Consider the following 21890-nt stretch of genomic DNA (forward strand, 5'->3'; position numbering starts at 1 on the left):
ACCCGCTCACCACATAATGAAGGGGCATCGGGACCAGGGAGAGAAAATCTGCAAACCCGTTCACGAAGAGCGAGAACAGAGTCGGTGCCATGACGCACCCCTGCCTCACTCCCCGCTCTACAGGGAAGGATTCCGTAACTTCCCCCTGGGGACCCCACCAAACCCGGGCGAACGTACCCTCATGTAAGCGGACGATTAGACCCAACAATTCAGGTGCCATCCCCTGCCCCGCAAGAACTTCCCATAATGTATTTCGTGGGACCAGGTCGAAGGCCGCTTTTAAATCAAAGAAGACGGCAAACAAAGTACCCTTTTCCAGGACCACGGTACGCCAGTATAACATCATAAACCGGAAGACCTGGTCTATGGTACTTGTTTTTGGGCGGTAGCCAGCCTGGAGGTGGCTCAAAATATTGTCATTATCCATCCAGGTCTGGATTTTGCCCAAAACCAGCCGTCCCATGATTTTTTGTATGCAGTCAATTAGACTTATTGGTCTATAATTGGCAGCAAGCGACTTGTCCCCCTTCTTAAACACCGGCACTATTTTGGCCCCTTTCCAGGATTTAGGTACATCCATACCTTGGGCTACAGCATTAGCCACATACAAGATGTAGACCCGCCATCGCCCTCTGTTACTTAGAAATAAATCTGCGGGAACACAATCCATGCCAGTAGCACGACCCTCTGTAACTTGGTCCAAAGCCCTATCCACTTCCCCTAAATTAAAATCAGGCTTCTCATAGAAGGTGTGAACAGTAGAACCTCCACTTTTTTCAGAAGTACTATTAGCGTATTGGGGCTGAAAATAGTGAACCCATGAATTTCGGTCAACATTATTTTGGGGGTTTTCACGATGCCCACCCCTATCCCATTTAAAAATGTCCCAAAAAAGTTTAGCATTCTTTGCATTACACGCCACTTTTAGGTCCTGCCACATACCCTCTTCCATTCCCTTTTAGCTTTATATCGCTTAGACCTATAGTTTGCTTGGCCTGTTTTATAGTACACATGTCTTTGGATTTTAGGGCTTGACCCAGCTCGACCCTGGCTTGGCGGCAAGAACCGTCATACCATCTTTCAGGTTTTTTAGCTTGTGCGCCTCTTTTTGCTGAGCTAGGTTTGCAAAAGTATGTTTTTAATTTGGTAAAAAACCCATTATGTACCTCCAACAGAAGATTAAGGGGAGATCCATTCAGGGTGGCTGCCTCAATAGCCTCTAGGGCCCCTGCCAGATCTTCCTCAAGATTATCAATAGTATCCTGAAGGTCTACAACTTGGCCCCACTTGAGATGGCGCTCATCATTTGCCAGAACTGAATCTGGGGGGGTATTCCCATCATGAGAATTAACCACTTTGTGTGTACCCAGAATAAATGTTGCGGTCAGGGGATTGTGGTCGCTCTCAATACGAGTCACTACCTCCATATCAACAAGAGTAGACCACATCTTCAAGGGGACGAGTAAATAGTCAATATTACTTGCCCTAATTCCATTGTCAAAAGTTTCTTTTCCCATTTTATCAGACAGTGTGCGTCCATTAGCTGCCCGGAGCTCATTTTCAATACATAGGCCCTTTAACTGTATTGCGGCCTCCGTCCATTTGCTTATAGGTTTAGTATCGAGCTGAGGAACTCCCCACCTGGCATCCTCATCCTCAGTTAAATGCATGTCGTCCAAACCTAAAGGTTCAAAAGTAGTATTGAAGTCGCCGGCAATTAGTGACAATATATTGGGGGAGTCGCCTGAAGTAATTTGTCCAGTTCAGCTACAACTTCAGATTTCTTTCCTCCCTGGAGCCCCCTCGCATAAACATTATAAATATCGATAACTAAGTTAGCAGGGAAACTAAACCTGACACCAAGAATATCATTACTTGCAACTGAGAGCTGTTGGGTTTGACATTTTAGGGACTACCTAACTCACATCACTAAACCCCCCATAGGACGACCATGATTTTTCTTAATAGCAGGCACAAAAAAATTCAAGTACCCTACTGTAAAAACATTGGTTCAACCGTCCACACCTCTTGAAACAAGCAAATATCAAAGCAATCAATGAAATCTGCCCAATCCTGCGAATTCAGTTTTGACCCCAGTCCCGCAACATTCCATGAGACCAACGCTGTATAACATAGAGGTCCGTCAGATGTTACGTCCGATTCGCCCCTTAAATGTTCTAAGTATTCACAGATAAGTGCAAAAAATACAGCTGTAGGTGACTGCTTATTTCTGGGCCATCAAAATAATGAGCTGGTAAGCCTAATCATTAGACTGGAAGTTTGTTGCAGGATCAGCACATTATTTATTTCCTCCACCCTCGAACCCTGATTAATGCCATTATAGCAATAGTTCAACTTATATCTGAAACTCTACGCTTCAAGTTTGTGGGAATGCACCCTGCTTTCAGACTACTCACTACTCACTTCTCATTCTCGCCTCCACTTTCATGCTCACCCTGCACTCACACTGATCACAATGCACTCACACTGATCACCCTGCACTCACACCGATCACCCGCTCACTCTGCACTCACAGTGATCATAAAGTACTCACAGTAATCACAATGCACTCACAGTAATCACAATGCACTCACAGTAATCACAATGCACTCACAGTAATCACAATGCACTCACACTGATCACAATGCACTCACACTGATCACAATGCACTCACACTGATCACAATGCACTCACACTGATCACAATGCACTCACACTGATCACAATGCACTCACACTGATCACAATGCACTCACACCATGCACTCACACTATTCACCCGCTCACCCTGCACTCCCAGTGATCATAATGTACTCCCAGTGATCACAATGCACTCACACTGATCATCATGCACTCACACTGATCACCATGCACTCACACTGATCACCATGCACTCACACTGATCACCATGCACTCACACTGATCACCATGCACTCACACTGATCACCATGCACTCACACTGATCACCATGCACTCACACTGATCACCATGCACTCACACTGATCACCATGCACGCACACTGATCACCATGCCCTCACAACATTCACCCACTCACCCTGCTCTCACAGGGATCACTCTGCACTAAAAATTCAGTTGCATTGTTCACTCTGTACCTCACCCTGCAGTCACACGAGCACACTTCTCACCCTGCACTCATGTGACACTCCACTCACCTGTCCCCCCCTTACTGCTCAATCACAGTGCAGAAGGTTAAAGTGCCTGGTACAAAGAAGATGTACCATGCACATCACAGAACTGAGTGTGAGTAAACTATGAGTAGCGCTATAAAAAAATGAAATGTTTGTCAGACAGGTGCTATAGAGAGATGAGGTGTATTGTTGGTGAGTGGTAGTGAGGGAATCCATGGAGAAGGTGGAAAGACTGTTGCACCGTGTGCGACCAGTGCTTGGACAAGCCCTGGCTGGGAGTGTTAACCCCCCCCCCCCGCCCGGAGTTCGGGTCTAGTGGATCCCTTGCTTCCGCCTATTATTTACATTTGTAGTGAGCTACTGTTACCAAAAGGTGTCCTGGGGCTAATAACCATCTGCGTGCAATGTGAGAGAGGGATCCGGGGTTGGGAGAGGAGAGAAGAGAGGGATGGAAGGAAGGGGGTGAGAGGAAAGGAGCGTGGGTAAACTGCTTAACTCTGCACAAGACGGCCACGGATTGAAAGCACCCTTGCGGCTCCCGGCCATGGACAGGTGAGCTTCTAATGTGGCAGCGCGTATCCCTGTGGATTGGGAGGCCCTTCACAGAGGTTGACTAGACATCTTTCTGATGTTAATTGCTGTATTTTGGTTATAAACTGGTACTGATGGGGTGAAATCTTTCCTCAGTATTACTGTGTTTAAAAAAATTCTAAATAATAAAGCAATGCTACCCCAAAATACGCAGCATCACAGAACATTATTTACATTTTCTACTCACACAGTTTAGTCCAGCCTGTCGCATAATTTGGTCCTCACCTTCCTCATAAGCTAGAGATTTAGAAATTTTTGTCAGGAGGGGTTCCTTACGTTTGAAAATGTTGACAAGGGGGTCTCGGCATCCAAAAGTTTGAAGACCTCTGCCCTAGAGTAACCTAAGTAGGATGCTAAACATTGATGAGACGCCCATTTTACTGCAAATCTGTGTTCTTTTCTCGGGTCTAAATGCGTTTCCTGCAAGAGGGCCACCTTGATGTGGTGCCTATCTAAGTATCCTAGCACCTGCCTCCGTTTCCTTGGATTGTTCAACCCCTTTACATTCCAAGTCATTACTGTAAGCTCACTGCAGTGTTTAACATTATCCGCCATTCCCTTCCCAACTTTCTGGAACTACAAACAAGCAATTCAACTTCAGTGCCATACCCATTCCCCCCCAATTGCCCACTCCCTCCCTTCCCGACTTCACAAAGGTTTGACCAATTTCGGTCTCAGGTGAGATGACAGGCTCAGCCACACAAGTGAGAACACTGGGTGGTAGAAATTGTGGGACTCCTTACAGATTCAAAAACATTACCTCACAGAAATGAAGAAAGCCAGTGATTTTAGTGTCTTCACACCAATTTTCCATTCATTAGATTTTGCAATAAGAAAATCATACGCTGTAGCCCAGATGTTGGCTCACGATATCACGTGTTTTTGGATAGCCCATAAACACAATATATCCCTGTGACCAGACGAGTCTGACCGATGTAACAGTATGACTTTTATAATTCTGTCATAAAGGAAAACAATTACACATTGAAGTGCTGTTACCTATTTCTATTTTTTCTTACTTAGTTTCCTTTTTTATTTCAATGGTTAGTTTCTTACTGAATTTCGAATTTTGCCTACTTTTTCGAAATGTATAGCTTCCTGGTTCACACGAGTTTTACAGTGTTTCCACCACAAACTGCCTTTTAATAAAAAAAATACAAAAAAGGGGTAACACAAAAGCAGGGATGAGGGTGGTCTTAGCAAAGCAAAACTTTGTTGGTAACATTTTTAGAAACAAAAGAACAATCTTTAATAACACTGTCATTTTTCCAAAACAACCCACGCAACTTTACTATGTTTTATCTATTCACCCGGTTTGCTCCAGGGAAATCCACAAATCCTGGCTAACTTTAGAATCCCCAGTATGTAGAAAAATAAGGATGTATATTTGGCCCTGATACTTTTTGTGGAAAAGCTTAAATGCAAACTGCCGAAAGCATAAAAAAGGCTCAGCAATGGGGCACTTAAGCAGTTAAACCCATACTGCAGTGCAGTAAATATCTGTGATAGCAGACCATGTTGTGTTTTTGTAGATTGATTTTGTTTTAACGCACTTTTCAGAGCATGACTCCCATGCAGTTTTCCTCTCTTCGTGCCTAATGTCAAGACTACAGTGTGGGCTAGAGCGCGGTCAAAGGTAGTGGTAAGGAGGAAAATCAGAGACAAGATACAGCCCAGGTGTGTCTCACAATGCCCAAAGGATTGTTACAACAAACTACAGTGCACAAAACAAATGCATGCATCTCCAACATAAAGACATCCTAAACCCATAGCGCATTGCAGGAAATGCCTGTGAGAGTGGCTCCCAAGACGGGGCTTGGAAGATGGCCCATCAAGTATAGTGGGCAGTTAGAAAAGGCAGAGCTCAACTCAAAAACTGCATCTGCAGGGGTGTTGCATTGTATGTCCCAATTAGGTTTTGTTGATCAAATCCCACTTTGAGATCGTCTGGCACAGAGAAGCTTGAGAGGGAACATTCTGCATAGAATCACACATTAGAGCCCTCTTGCAGCTTCCATTTTGGGACTTTCACCTCTACAAGTGTAAACATAATGAGTGCAGTAATTCTGTGCTGTCACTTTATTCTCTCATTTTCCTTTTAGGGAAGTCTTACATTTTGCTGCATACTTATGACAAGTGCTTTATTGAGTAAAGATGGGAATAGCTAACAATAACGTAATAACATCACATATGTCCACAATGTCTTAAAAAATCTCATACAAGGAAATGAAAATCAAAGCCCACTCAAAAGAGTAATTATTTATCTTCATTTATTCAAATCCGATTAGGAAGTAAACAATGAAAGTAAAAAAAAAAAAAACACTTCACACCAGGTATGTACAACATTGTGACACCACATGAAGAAATGGATTGATTAAAAAGAAAAAAGGCCTGTAAAAATATTCAACATATTACAAATTGGGAAAACCCAAGAATTCAGAGCATCATGGCAATGAAATAATGTGCCATTATAATATTATGTTTGAATACGCTTGTTGTGTTATTAATTGAAATTAAAAAAATAGTTACTTATGACAGATTACAATTGTGTTAACTTTTCATTTACAAGAAAGGTACCTACATTGTGTGACCCTTGGATTTAAATTACATCCTTTTTCACTTATTTAAAATACCACACCAAAGGCCATATTCAGAAATATAATACATTTTGCTTTCATTCACATTTGGCCTAAGACTTGTTGCCAAATGTACAGATGCACAGGGTCTCCCATGCACTTGTCATGCAGTAGGTAATCACAAATTTTAAATATAAAGTAAATACTATACATTCTTTCGGACTTGCAACTGTATACATCCATGCAAAAGTTTTATTAACCTCTTATTTACAATTATATATAGAGAGTATTATACATGAACAAAGATCCAAAATTATATCATTTCATTGGGAACAATACAAAACATGTATCTTTCAGCAAGGAAACTATGTACACAAGGTTTAAAAATTAGGTCTACATCTTTAATACAATGTGTGTATTATGTCTGTACACACATTCTCCGTGGTATGCATGTACAACTTATATTGAGAAAAATAACCACTTCATTACAGATTTTCCATTTAGTAGACAGGCTGTCTGCATACCATTTTTAACATTTTAACAGGGTACTTGTCAAAAACAACTACTTAATAAAGATTGCGGACCACCTAAATAAGATCACTTTGAGCCCCATGTTTAAATTAACTTCATACGGGTCCTGCAACAGTGGGTGCATAGAAATCTGTTTGAAAGAAGATTCTCATAAGTAAAAAAAAAAAAAAGTATATTAGCTAGTATGATTCTATGAAGTGCAGCAAAGAAACCAATAAAAGCTAAAGTAAATTGATCATTTTTAAATAAATAATGCTGGGACATCGCTTAGGAGAAATGTTGCAAGAACAGATCTATTTATCAGTTAATTTATGGTCATTCAATACAAACTGTTTTCACAAAAATAGATTGAAGTTGTCTTTTCTATAGCAAATACAAATATTTCTTCAATGAACTTAACCGTACTAAAGCATGTGGACGAAAACTGCATGAAGTCCTGGTTATGATAAATGTTGCGTACTACATAGTTCCTCAACAGAAGTAATAAAATTAATGAAATATGTTTAGAAGCCCATTTGCAATAGAACCTACGTTTAAAGATTACAGAATAAAGCATTACCTTGGCAGTAGGAAAGGTGTGTATTCAAACAGTGTAGTCATAATATACTCAGGGGTGTAGCTTGGTCAGTAAGATCGGGGAGGAGGGGGGTATGATTCAGATTTTCCAACATTCATGCTGCCATGTAATGGCAAAATACATTTTACAACAAGCAGGGTGCATGAGAGGAGCTTTAGTGAGAGGAATGCAGTTTGGTAGGGGTACTAAGTGAGAGAAAACAATATTTTTTGTAATAAGTTTTGAAGACTTTCAAACAAGAGTGAGGGAGAGTGTGTGTGTGCGTTTTTGTCTGTGTGCATGTAAATATCTGACAGACACCACAAAACCTGACTGAAATCACCAGTACCCAACTATTTACCAAAAAATACATCTATTAGGTGGGTGAAACACCCCAAACAACCCCCCTGATGCTACGCCCTGAATATACAAGTCAATACAGGAGGAATGTGAAAAGCAAACATGAATAGTTAAAACAAGCTAAGCACAGTATATTACTAGTTCAGTAGATCTACATGAGCCGAGGCAGTTTGATGAGTAACTCAGAACACAGTAAACCATTTGCAGATCATTGGATTTGTGTGTTTAGACAAAAAATGACAACATACAGAACTTGGCTTTTTACGACTTTTGTCTATAAATAAGTAAGATGGGGCGAAATGGAACTTACAAACAATGGTTACATAAGTTTGTTCCATTTCTCATTTATTAATGAAAAACTAGAATGTAACTTGAATCTGCATAAAAAATGTAAACGTTAAAAATAAAAAAAAATACATAGCATCACATAGTAAAAATAATTTCAGTATAAGAGCATTGCCATGCCAGGAGGCATTTCTTCTCCATGTGCAACTTTTTTTCCACATCTTGTGGTGCAAGTAAAGAATGTGTGCTCATTGCTGCAGCACAAAATAGACGTGTTTCAATGTTTATCAGGGCAATTTACTAAAATAGGGCTGTTCCATCTGATAATAGAGTGCATAAATCAAACTGTAAAAACGTACTGATAATCAATACATTTTTTGTATACGTGAAGCATTATGCAATATTTCCAATACCCAACTGTTTGAGGCTGCTCTAAGGGTACGCAAAGCACTATAGAAAAACTAATAAAATAACAAAATATAAACAATGTATTATCCATTCCCTCCGGTGTTCCATTCCTCTCCATTGAACAGATCTCTTGTTCCTAAAGTTACTCCTGTATGAAGGGCGAGGATTTACCTTAAAACACAGAGGCCTACTTAAGCAGGGCAAGTGTAATTCATAATTCTTCTGATGAACATCCCCCTTATTTAAGGGAGGGCATGACAGATTAGTACCACAAGCACAAATCCAGTGCACATTATAGTGTGTTTTTGTTTTCTAATGCACACAAAATACATCTCCCCTTTCATCTTTTTCTCCATTTGCTTTGCTTCAAATTGGGATAATTAATATTCCATAAGTAGATCGCTTACTTTTGAATATTTTCAAAAGTATAGTTTGTATTCTCTAATAACTATGAAGATATTTAAAAAGTAAGAATTTTGTACTGATAATTACTGCTGGATGTTCGTGCATCTCTGCATGCTAAAGGTAAGGCATACTGTATGTATCAATGGCCACACCTGTATAATTGTGACCTTTTAATGGAAAGAATGAAGAATCATTCTTACCCCTAGTGGATGAATATATAAGCATAACATCTAATCCAAAAAAGGGGGAAACAATGACATCTCGCTGTTCCTTTAGATATATCTAAATAACGAAACCTAGTTTCAAAGAAACCAAAAACCAAAATAAAAAGTTTTCCAGTCATAAGGCCAAGTGAGCTGGAATCCATAAAAACTTAGAGCAGGAATACACATGCATACCAGTGTAACTAGAATAGAATATTCACATGCACTAGAGATTGTTTTAGACTGGGTGAGGTGTAGAGGAACGCCCTTTTCGGCCAAAGTTATGGCTTGTTACAGAAAAGGTCAACTGAAGTACTACATAAAGAGATCAACATTAACAGTGACTTCCTATAAAAGTAAGATACTAGGAAGTTTTCATACAACCAACAGCGCTATGGAGTAATACAATTCAACTAGTGGAAGATGCAAATTAGGAACAGCACCAAAACTCTTTTGAAAAATGTCTCCAACTGAATGTATTAAGAAGTGTTTTCCTGAATGAAGTCTAATTGGAGGGAAGGTATGAAAATAAAGTTTAAAGTTATTGTAACAATTTGAATGTTACACTTCATGCCTTACTGTTATGACAGCACTAGCTTTAATCACCTTTATCTGACCTGCATAACATTTCTGGTAGTAATTGCCTAAATATCCAACTTCATTAAACTAGCCTCTGCTAAACTGTATAAAATATCTAAGATTAAAGTGCAGACTGGAATGCATGTCCAGTCATTCTGCTCAAAGAACACAATCTCTTGATCTTCAGAAAATAATCAAAACCCTTTCTGAGCCATTCAGTCCAGGAAGTTATGTGGTTTGTTGCGATGAAAATACAGAACAGACTGCTCACACTTAAGGTGCAGTGTGGTACACTGTGATGGAAATCAGTCAAATACACTTCGAAGAATATGATAGAATTTGACCACTACCAACTTTTGAGCACTCTAATCACAGCATGTTTCATACCTGCCAACTTACAAAATATTTTTATTGTGTGAGGAGGGGGCGGGGACTGGTGCTAAGAGGCACTCTGCCCCTCACCAAGCCCCCCACTCCATCTAAAAAAACAAAAACCAAAGGGTCGTCAAGGCTGTTGCCGATGTCCTGGGGTGTTTCACATCTTTTATGGACATCGGCTGCTTACAGCCTCCGAAAATTAGCTGAAAATCCACAGTTTGAAGTGGTTTTCAGCTCGTTTTCCCAGTCATAGTGTAAATTTTGGCTCCTCTCTGTGTGCATGTGTGAAAGGAGTCGAAATCATGTGACACGCGGTGGCACCGTGTGAGTTGGCAGGTCTGATGTTTGTTCCCAGTAGAGAGAAGAAAACATAGAAAGTATTACCAGCTCCATTAGATGTTACTTTTTTCAACAAAATGTGGGCATAGATTAGGCAGAGCTGGGAGAGTTTGTTCAGTACAAAGAAATATATATATGTAGCTGAGTGCATGATCAAATAACTTGAAATTCACAGTTATGGTGTACAAGGGCATTGCTTAGACAGTGCAGGCACCAAACAGTATAACTCAAACGGAGGATGCTATACTCATGATTGTTCACGGTCCCTAGGCTCTTATGAAATGTCATGGCTAAAGCACACAAATAAATTCAAACTATTTCACTATTAGACCATGCGCGTCCGAAAGAAAACATGCTAGGCAAAGTGTATATTGCATTGAAGTCATAAGTACTTTAAAGCAAAATCTGGCAAACATGGCGCAGCATTTTACTCTGGCTCTTTCTTGATTTTCTGGACCTTTTCGGAAATTCCAAAGTTGTTGCCACTTCCATTATGTAGTGAGGCCATATTTCTCATATGATTGTAACTGTTTTGTAAGTTCAGAAAACTGGCATTCGCTGCGGTCTCTGCATCTCCTTTGTAAGCCAAACGAGCAGCATTGTCTGTTAAAGAAGACTCGCACCAGCCGTTCCGACCCCACACTTCCTGTGTGCTTGCCATGTGACCTCCTTTTTGTAACATGTAATATAATATTGGATTTGTTTTGGTGAGTCTGGGTGAGTCTCTTCCAAATTCACCTTTTTCCATACCTGTGATTACCCACCTAACAGGTCCTTTGTCAACAGGCGTGGCATTGAACTGGCCTATCTCAGGCCTAGGTACCATATTACCAAAGTGTTCTGGAAGAGAATGAGAAGGACTACTCACAGCGGATGGATACGGATGTGTCCTATGATCCACACAGTTTGTCTGTGAAGCTCGGATTCCCATTAGTGCATTCATGGGAGAAGTGCTATAATCTAGAGTGTTTGCCGTGTTAGGTTTGTTTCCATTCATCCATCCATCTGTTGTGATATTATTCCTATGGTGTGACATGTCTCTAATGCAGTTCTCAGACAGAAGCAATTGCTTTAAGACATTAAATCCTTTGCTATCTCTAGACCAACTCCTATTTTCACTGTCATTGTGCGGGGAGTGAACAGGATTGTACTTGAGATCCAAATCAGTTCCCATACCATTCATCTCCTGCTGATGTAATAAAGTCCCATATGATGTATCACTTGGTGAAATATGCCTACTTGCACTTTCAGATACAGTACTTTTCATCCGCTTAGTTGGACTTTCTGAAACCTCTATATGAGGAACTTTACGCTTCTTCGGAATAGTACACTGATTTTTAGATTCCGGCAGAGAAAGTTCTCCATTCTTTTGATTTGTATCAAGATCATCTATTGGATAGTCATCATGATTCTGTCTCAATAAGCGACTCAAGAGGCCATTTCTGGAAAAAGAAAAATTTTGTGGAGAAGGAGGCTCTTGTTTGAAAGTGTCCGTGATCAGTAAAGGATCGGGGGATTTCACCACTGTGTGAGATATTCCTAAACATTTGTTACTTTTTTTCTTGCTTACTTGATGCACATGTGAATTATTGCCTGCATTTGAGTCTTCCTCAGGTGGCTCAGTTTTTATTTTCACTGCAGGTACATACCCATTTAACCCCTTTCCTGAGGGGTTTTGCTGATGGTCATGGTTTAACAGTTTATCACAAATTTTCTCAGGGTTATTCTTGCTTGGTGTTCCGAGAAGAAGTTGAAGAACAGTACGTCTTTCAAGTAGGTTTTCTATTTCTGAACCTGAAAGACCTGGGTCAGCAGGTGTGAGTGGACTGCTTATTCTCTTGTTTTCCTCAATAACAATGGCCCTATTTTGGAGTAGGGGACTACTTACTCGCTCAATCAAACCTATTGTTTTTTCAGCATTTCCATTCAGTAGATTTTTGCAGGTCTTTAATTCATCCACTGAAGAAGATGGTTGCTTACCGCATTGAGCTAAATTCTGCAAAAGCTTGCTTGCACTAAATGTAGCACTATTTTGATTAATTTCACTTGTAGATTTAGGAGTCTGTGTCTCTTTACATTTACTGAGATCCATCAATTGCTTTGATGCTGGATTGACTAGTCTTTCCGGTTGGCTATTACAAATATATGGTGGCGATTTGGAATTTATGGTCTGCGACAAATTGATTGGGGAATCTGCTGTTGCACAATTAAATAAAGGCGGAGTGTTTAAAGGAGTAATTTGATTTGAGCGAGTGTTGTCACAACTGGGAATATACATGCTTTTTGGGGCATTGATTTTTGCCAGATCAACCATATTCTTTGGTCTATGAATGTCTGGAATATTTTCTGGATTGTCATCACTCTTATGTCCAAGGAGTAACTGGAGCAAGGTAACTTTCTGATGTGGCTTTAATGTAGAGCTATCGGAAGAATCACTAGTTGCTCTATTGGTTTCAATCACATTAACTTTTGGATTCCAGTTTTGAAGAAAGGACTGTGTGAGATTGTCAAGCGACGGAGATGGCACATTGCTATGTTTCCGTTTAAAAGATAAATCAATAGGTACACAATTTGAATGTGAACTTTCTTCGTCGCTACTATCTTCTTCAGTAAAACTTGGATTATTGTCTGAAAACTCATCAGCAGTTGTTGGTGTACTACTGTTTTCATAGATAGTACCATTCTCAGTCTGTTTGTCAGTTTTACTTTTTTGTATAGCATTCTGACTTTTCAGAAGATGTAGAAGTAAACTGTTATTGACAGACTGTTTTGAATTCGGTTTTTCAGATGGATGCTTGCAATTTGCCATTTTAGGGGGCGAACTTGGGATTCCTACTGGGCTCTGAAACAATGTGCTATTGCTTGCATTATTTAAGGTCTTGGGGGGTGTCCTTGATTGATTATGGAGGTTAAACGTTTTGTTTGATAATTGGAAAGGGCTGAGGTCTTGTTGGGAAGTTTCCTGTAAACGGGCCATTGCTGCAAGTCTTTCACTGGCTAACTGACTCGCATTCTGTGCTTTCATAGCATGTTCCTGAGAGTACCGCTGCAGATGAGCCTCACTTGAGAGGAGTAATGCAAGCTGACTACAAGCCACACTGGGTTTGGGAGATGCAGCCGGACTAGATCGCTTTTCAACCAAACTTGCAACCGCCTGCAGTCTAGCAGCACAAGACAGTGCTTCTGTGACTCCGTTGGTCGCACTCTGTCCTGGTTTTGGAGATTCGATAATCCGATCGGTGTGATTTTGTTGTAAGCCTGTTGGATTGGGCTTTGAATCTTTTGCTTTGTTTTTCTTCAGCAGTGTCTTCAGATGACTTGATGCCACACCATAGCATTGTGAATCCTTTTCTTTTTGTAAAGGAATTTGCTCATGAGAGTAACCCTGATCCTTGAGGCTCTGCCTTATCTGTTGAGACAGTGCAACAGTTTGCAGTCGTGAGCTGAAGGATTGAAGCAAAGAGGCAAGTAATGTGCTGTCCTGTTTGCCTTTTGGAACATTTTCAACCATTCCAGCCGACAAAGCTTCATTTTTCCCATTTAATTCCACACTTTGATTGGACAACCGTCTTCTTTTTGCTGCATTCCAGTCTTCAGAAGACTGCAGCAATCTGGCTTTTTTAAGATGTAGCAATCCCGATCCTTGATAGGCAGGGCTGTTTAGAACAGAGCCATTATTGGGACAATTAGGGAACATATTCCCGGAGAGCTTAAGTTTCTGGTCCTCTGTGGGATGCACAGAAGATCCATTCTCAACCACATTGCTTGAGCCTCCAGCTGCCTGATGCATGAGTAATCCTTCTAGGTAAGTTAAAACCATAGAATCCTGTTGCATCTCAGAGCTAAGCTCTTCTCCATAAGTCATGTTCAACAGACTGTATCCTCAAAGCCCGTTTCCGTATTTACGTTTAATCTTCGGTGAGATGTTGCAGAAATAAAGGAAACTTAAATGTCATGCCCAGTTAAATGATGAGCTGATAAACATGTATTCCAGAACAGATGTTCTTCTTAGGAGTTTGGCAATGGATGGAAAATTCAAATGTCATCGACACTAACGTATCAGTTCCACCATTAACGATAATTCAAAAACTGTGCGTCTTGAGCCACTGTTCACGTTCTTCCGTGGTTCAGTAGAGTCCAATCATCTGGCTGTTCACAGGACATCTAGAATTACAAACAGAACCAAAATTACGAAATATACACTACAGGAAAAAGACATTTAAGATAATGACAGAACAATTAAGAATAAAGTGCTATTCTGGTATCACCTGCTTGCATTGTATGTATACTCTTAGGGTCTGATGTATAAAGCCCTTCTGCTTACGCAAACCCTACGATTTTCAATATAAAATGGTCTGTTAATCAGTTGCAAACCAATGATCAGTTATCTACCTCCCTTCCCCTCCAGTTAAGCTGGTAACTGAGTTGCAAAGGGACTGCTGACCCAGTGAGATAGCTTCCCTTTTCATATGAGTGCTGGGACCCTTCGGTTGGAGCGGTCTGGGTAAACAGCTGCCAAGTTTCCAAAGTATATTCCCATATTGGAGCATTTTTTTTTTAAAGCAGCACCCTGTCCCTTTAAAGGTCATGGACTACTTTTACAAAATAAAAAGTCTCCTGTTTGGGAATGTAAATGCAGCGCCGGAGGTCTGCTGTCCCTTGCAGACCCCATCACTGCATTTGCAGTCAATCACAAGTGGCTACAAATTGAACCTTTTGATACATAAGTTGCATGTCAAATTATACACCAATTTCCAATTCAGTCATGGTGCAAACTGCACATTATGGTTTGTGAATGGATAGTCTGTACATCAGGCCCTACGTTTCTTGGTGAATGAATGGTGGCCATAGTATTTGATGGCAACACTTTACTTTATCAAAGTATAATAAAACATCACATTTCGTTATGAAAATATATATTTTAAGCAGATGTTTATTCTCTTGGTAGCTTAGAGGTGCAGACAGAAATGCTTATCCTGGTACAGAGCATTAAACTAACACAAACAGGAGTAGCATCTCCCACCAAATGCATGTGTAATACGTGTACTCATAAATGCACCTCTTGTAGCTTTGACGTACTAAAACACTGTGAACTTGCACTCTGTTTTAGGTAGTGATTCTTTACTATGATTTCCAATATAGTCACAAACCACAGGAAGTGCAGCAAGTGTGAACTGCTATGCCACATGTACAGTTAAGAGGTTTTCTCATTAGATATTGCAGCAAAGATGTCACTCTGTTAAGAAGTGCACGTTTATCTCCATGGTCACTCGAGCACTTAGTCCTACATACCTTCTGTGCCTAGGCTAATAGGTTGAGCGCCCAGTATGGAAGACGAATGGAGCACTTGGACAACGCGAAGCAAAGAAGTTTCAGAGCAAGGCACACAAGTAGTCCAACACACTGTCATTCATGTGCCATTTTTTGTAACAATCAACTATGTACAAAGGGAGTGTGAGCAGTCCGCAGGAAGAGGATAAGTAGGCCTCTGTGCATCATAGCCGCAGCGGTGGCCGACTACAAGCATTTCTCCTGCAACACTTCCAGCCTTCCAACTGACAAATGAAAAGCATCCATCAGTATAGATAGAGATGCAGACTTAATTTCACTAAAACCACAAGGGGTCAAGATTTGCTCAATGTGGCTTCAACAATGAGCATTGGCAAAGCCAACAGATCTTGCCTTTGGGAGAGCTATTGGCTTTGCCAAAGTTTTGTTTAGCAATGTTGGCTGCTGCGCAGCATGGCTGAAAGTAAGAGAAAAAAGCTGTATGCAGTAACCAACGCAGTATGCGTCATATCACTTTTCTTCCCATTACTTTCAGCCACAAGACACAGCAGCCACGCCGCTGAACAACGTGGTTAAAAGACATTGGCAAACCCAATAGCTACTTTAGGGCTCAAAACCAACCTACAGAACTAACCGAACAACAAGTCCCTACACTGCTCATGATCAAAATGGAAACTAGCATGTTTTTGGTGACAGAAAATAAACAAGCATTTGCAATGCAATGTGTTTTGCTTTTGCGACAGCTTAAGCTAATGGCATTGTAAATGACAATGCCTTTTATTTAAATATTTTGTTAACACATAAATAAAAGGCATTGTCATATACAATGCCAGTATCACACACTTTTGTAAATGCGAGACAAATTCAAAGAAGCAGCCGCCATTGTCCCGGCCTGCTCAGACAGTGAAAGAACACATGGCGCACTGAATGTTGCAGGAAAGCATGTTGTGCCTGCAGTAGGAGAAACTCATTAAAGAAAATAGTGCTTACAGACTAAACAAGCATTTACAATGCAATGGTTTCGCCTTTGGAAAAGTTAGAGTTATTGGCATTGTATATGCCAAAATTTGTATTTATGTTTTTGTTTCGAAAACAGATAAGTAAATGGCATTGTCATTTACATTGCCATTACACACCCAAGGAACGCGAGCTCGCGCTACTGCGGGGGAGGGGCTTGACCTTCACTTACACATACATATTTATACATATACAAACACACACTCTGCCTACTCATTTACACTCTTACATAAACACACTTAAAACTGCCAGCACGCACACAACATACATATATATAAAAGCATTTTTCCCCTTACCTCAGCTGCGAGGGAAAAGCATTCACCAGCTATAAATATGGGGTCGTTGGAGCCCCCCTCTGGGGCTCGACGTCCTGAAAAATGGCCCCTCTGAGCCTCAACAGGCTCTCTTCAGCGTTGGGGCGACCCACTGCCATCCGGGGCCGCCCTGACTCTCCATTTACTTCACCAAATGCCCCCCAGAGCCTCTCAGGGCTCTAAATACAAAAAAATGGGACGGGGAGCCTCTCCGGGCTCTGTGCACGTTGGGGCGACCCACTGCCAACCGGGGCCGCCCTTGAAGCCCTCGTGGCTTCACACACCCAAGGAACGCGAGCTCGCGCTACTGCGGGGGAGGGGCGGACACCGGCAATGTGTCCCGGCGCCCCTCCCTTTCGTCGGCTCACTCACCGGCCGGCGGCTCTGTCTTCACTCGGGGCTCTCCCTCCAGTCGGGGAGCCTCAGGGGGGGGGGGAGGGGGCAGGCACCGGCAATGTGCTTCGCGCCCCCTCCGCTCGCTTCTGAAGGCCGCTCCTCTCGCCGCAGGGCTCCCTCCGCTCACGGGGGCCCTGCAGTCCAGCTGCCATCACTCTTCCTCTTCTCCCCGGACCCGGCGGTGATTACCCGGCACTTCGGAGATTCCCTCGGCGAGGAGGGGGTCGAACGGCTGACTCGGCTTCCGGATCCTCGCTGGGGCGGCTCCACTGCTGCGGCCCAATCCGGTCGCGGCTCTGCGAGCCTCCATACACGCCCAGCTTCTGCGGGCAAGGCATCGAATCAGAGCGCGGCTCTCGGGACAGGCCTACTGCAAACGGCCAATCAGAGCGCGCCTCCTGTAAACAGAGGACCAATCAGGTCGCGGCCCCTTCGTTTCTCTCGCTTCAGCTTCTGATCACTTTCAGGCCCCCGGGCCGCAGCGGTGAGAACACGGGGCAATGCCGGGTCGAGGTGGCCACTCGATCGGGCCATAACAGGACAGCGAGGAGGGGGGACAGCGAGGAGGGGGAGGGGGGACGGCGGGAGGAGGGACACAAGGCAGGACAGCAGCAGAGGGGGCGGGAATGGACAGCGCATCTGAATTCACTTTCAGTGAAAGGGGAGGGAACGGGAAAAAACGTAACTCCGCCCTGGGAAAAAATCTCGGGAACGCCCCCGAATCTGGTCCGGCCTTGACGGACAGATCCGGCACTCAATGGCTAGCCTCCATTTATGGAGCTAACCAATGAGAGCTGGGGGACGTTCCAGGAGTCCTTATTGACGACATAGGATTTCACCTGCGCTGAAGAGAGCGCAGCCTTCGGCAGGCGAAACCCAAAAAGAAGTACCGTATAACAACCAATGTAAAAGGGCCAATCCTCATGGGAGGTTGCAAATGAAGGCAAGACGGTACTAAGGAGGGACTAACAAACCCATTAAAGAATCAGAAGCCAGCATTTACGAAAGACAATGACACAAGCCAATGACAAATATTGGAGGAGAGTGGACGGGCTTCTATTTCATACTCCAATACAGCATGCCGCAGAGCATCACATGCGCTGCCCAGGCTTGACCTAAATGGCCAGGGAGGGATTCAGTTAGGCTTTCATCTGTAATCCCAAGGCATTAATACTGGAAAAACATAAAAACCGGCAAAAGAAAATGCAATGGGCTCTTAACTCCATGGTACGTTCTGGCAAAATTGTGCTAGCTATACCTAGAATAAATGTAATGCGATATTAAAGATACAGAAACCGATGGTGGAAAAGCATCACCTGGCCTAGTTAATCTGACAATGTCCCTTTTGTTCGCAAAATACGGAATATTGATCTTTAGCTCCCTGGTGGTACTAGAGTATAATTCCATAACAGGAATCAAAATGGCTCCTCCGTTTTTTACCCAGTGTTCTCATTATCATTGTCCTCCGGTTGTCTTTTTATTAGGTGCTAAAAAAAAAGTCCAGCAAGGCATCCGAGCACCCAAAATGAGATACGAGCTGGGTTGGTCACAAAAGGAACATTTTCTTCTGTATCTTAAAAGGGAACACGGAAGGAAAGACAGTTTACAGAGCACTTTTACAAACTGCAAAGGAAATTCAACCAGATGTTTTGTTTTTAATTTGTGGAACTAACAAAGAAACTCATTTGCCAAATGACTGGAGACACCAAGTAGGATTATAAAAGCTAGGCCTCTATTTAAATATTAGCCGACTTTCCCGAGAATTGTTTTGCATACAACACTTAAGGCGTTGACCCTTAACCTAGGCTTGAAATAACAACCAATGCAACCAGTGCAAAACATGGGAAACATGTTCACGAAAGTGCACCACATCGCCACAGAGTTCTTTCATTTGTGTTTGGTTGTATTTAGCAATAGGACATGGCAACAATTAACTCCAGCGTGCATACCGTGCCACTATATATATATATATATATATATATATATATATATATTACCTACTGGCGGTCGCCAGTAGGTATATATAGTTAGGATTTTTTCTCTATGGGTTTTTTGAAAATTCTATGTCTAATAACTTTGGCGTTTGTGGACGGAATCGGCTGAAATTTTCAGGAAAATGGCACATTTTGTTTCTGAGCAGCCCTTGAAAATTTGGGGGGGGTTCGTCCAGTGGGGGCCGAGAAAAAAGGGGGGTCCCAAAACGTGTTTTTAACATTGAGTTTTCCATAGGGCGGTTGGCCTCACTTTTAGCCCGAACGGCTGAATGGATTTGCACGAAACTTGGCAAAATTGTAGGGACTGGTAGCCCGATGTGCCTTTTGTAGGTCTCAATATATGTGCTCCAGTGGATTTTGAGAAATTAACGTTTAAAAAAAAGATATATATCTGTAACAGCGGACCGGTTAGCGCTCTGGTTCGCGGACTTTTCGCGCAACGGAGCTTTGTGAAGCGAAGCTGATTGGTTCTCCGGCGTCTGTCAACATTCCAAACAGTCCGTAGCGGCCGCCATCTTGTCTCTCGGTAGGATCGAGAGACAAGAGGAGGTCAAAACAAAGGGGGAAATAACTATAAGGGGGCATAGTAGATCCTCGCTGACCCCCTAGGTTTGATGTGGAGGTTTTAAAAGGGCCCCGCGGGGCAAAAAAAAATAATAATAATAATAATCGAACGGCTGAATGGATTTGCACGAAACTTGGCAAAATTGTAGGGACTGGTAGCCCGATGTGCCTTTGCTAGGTCTCAATATATGTGCTTCAGTGGATTTTGAGAAATTAACGTTCAAAAAAAGATATATATCTGTAACAGCGCACCGCTTCGCGTACTTTTCGCGTTACGGAGCTTTGCGAAGCGAAGCTGATTGGCTCTCCGGTGTCTGTAAACATTCCAAACAGTACGTAGCGGCCGCCATCTTGTCTCTCGGTAGGATCGAGAGACAAGAGGAGGCCAAAGCGAAGGGGCAAATGACCATAAGGGGGCATAGTAGATCCTCGCTGACCCCCTAGGTTTGATGTGGAGGTTTTAAAAGGTAGGTATATATAGTTAGGATTTTTTCTCTATGGGTTTTTTGAAAATTCTATGTCTAATAACTTTGGCGTTTGTGGACGGAATCGGCTGAAATTTTCAGGAAAATGGCACATTTTGTTTCTGAGCAGCCCTTGAAAATTTGGGGGGGGTTCGTCCAGTGGGGGCCGAGAAAAAAGGGGGGTCCCAAAACGTGTTTTTAACATTGAGTTTTCCATAGGGCGGTTGGCCTCACTTTTAGCCCGAACGGCTGAATGGATTTGCACGAAACTTGGCAAAATTGTAGGGACTGGTAGCCCGATGTGCCTTTTGTAGGTCTCAATATATGTGCTCCAGTGGATTTTGAGAAATTAACGTTTAAAAAAAGATATATATCTGTAACAGCGGACCGGTTAGCGCTCTGGTTCGCGGACTTTTCGCGCAACGGAGCTTTGTGAAGCGAAGCTGATTGGTTCTCCGGCGTCTGTCAACATTCCAAACAGTCCGTAGTGGCCGCCATCTTGTCTCTCGGTAGGATCGAGAGACAAGAGGAGGTCAAAACAAAGGGGGAAATAACTATAAGGGGGCATAGTAGATCCTCGCTGACCCCCTAGGTTTGATGTGGAGGTTTTAAAAGGGCCCCGCGGGGCAAAAAAAAATAATAATAATAATAATCGAACGGCTGAATGGATTTGCACGAAACTTGGCAAAATTGTAGGGACTGGTAGCCCGATGTGCCTTTGCTAGGTCTCAATATATGTGCTTCAGTGGATTTTGAGAAATTAACGTTCAAAAAAAGATATATATCTGTAACAGCGCACCGCTTCGCGTACTTTTCGCGTTACGGAGCTTTGCGAAGCGAAGCTGATTGGCTCTCCGGTGTCTGTAAACATTCCAAACAGTACGTAGCGGCCGCCATCTTGTCTCTCGGTAGGATCGAGAGACAAGAGGAGGCCAAAGCGAAGGGGCAAATGACCATAAGGGGGCATAGTAGATCCTCGCTGACCCCCTAGGTTTGATGTGGAGGTTTTAAAAGGGCCCCGCGGGGCAAAAAAAAAAAATAATAATAATAATCGAACGGCTGATGACCATAAGGGGGCATAGTAGATCCTCGCTGACCCCCTAGGTTTGATGTGGAGGTTTTAAAAGGGCCCCGCGGGGCAAAAAAAAATAATAATAATAATAATCGAACGGCTGAATGGATTTGCACGAAACTTGGTAAAATATTAGGGACTGGTAGCCCGATGTGCCTTTGCTATGTCTCAATATATGTGCTTCAGTGCATTTTGAGAAATTAACGTTCAAAAACAAGATATATATCTGTAACAGCGCTCCGCGGAGATAAAATTATATGTGTATTACCTAGCTGTTGCTAACACCAGTTAGCGACGGCTAGTAGGAGATAGCGACCATCTTGGGTCCCACTTTGCATGTGAGTGATATTTATCACTAATGACATGCAAAGTGGGCATGCCAAGATGTTAGCGACTGGAAACAGTCGCTAACATCGCTATCTC

General features: G+C 42.4%; 1 protein-coding gene across 2 annotated transcripts in view; it reads right to left on the reverse strand.

The window, feature by feature from the left end:
* Positions 1 to 5989: 5989 nt before the first annotated feature.
* Positions 5990 to 21890, reverse strand: part of NRIP1 (nuclear receptor interacting protein 1) — a 140683-nt gene continuing 124782 nt past the window's right edge. For both annotated transcript variants that reach the window (XM_078658351.1, XM_078658352.1), the window contains one exon: positions 5990 to 14521. In XM_078658351.1, coding sequence (XP_078514477.1) covers positions 10785 to 14222 — 3438 coding nt within the window. In that variant the 5' untranslated portion in view covers positions 14223 to 14521 and the 3' untranslated portion in view covers positions 5990 to 10784. The remainder of the gene's footprint in view (positions 14522 to 21890) is intronic.

The sequence above is a fragment of the Lissotriton helveticus genome, chromosome 8, assembly GCF_964261635.1.
Source record: "Lissotriton helveticus chromosome 8, aLisHel1.1, whole genome shotgun sequence".
Lineage (NCBI taxonomy): Eukaryota > Metazoa > Chordata > Amphibia > Caudata > Salamandridae > Lissotriton > Lissotriton helveticus.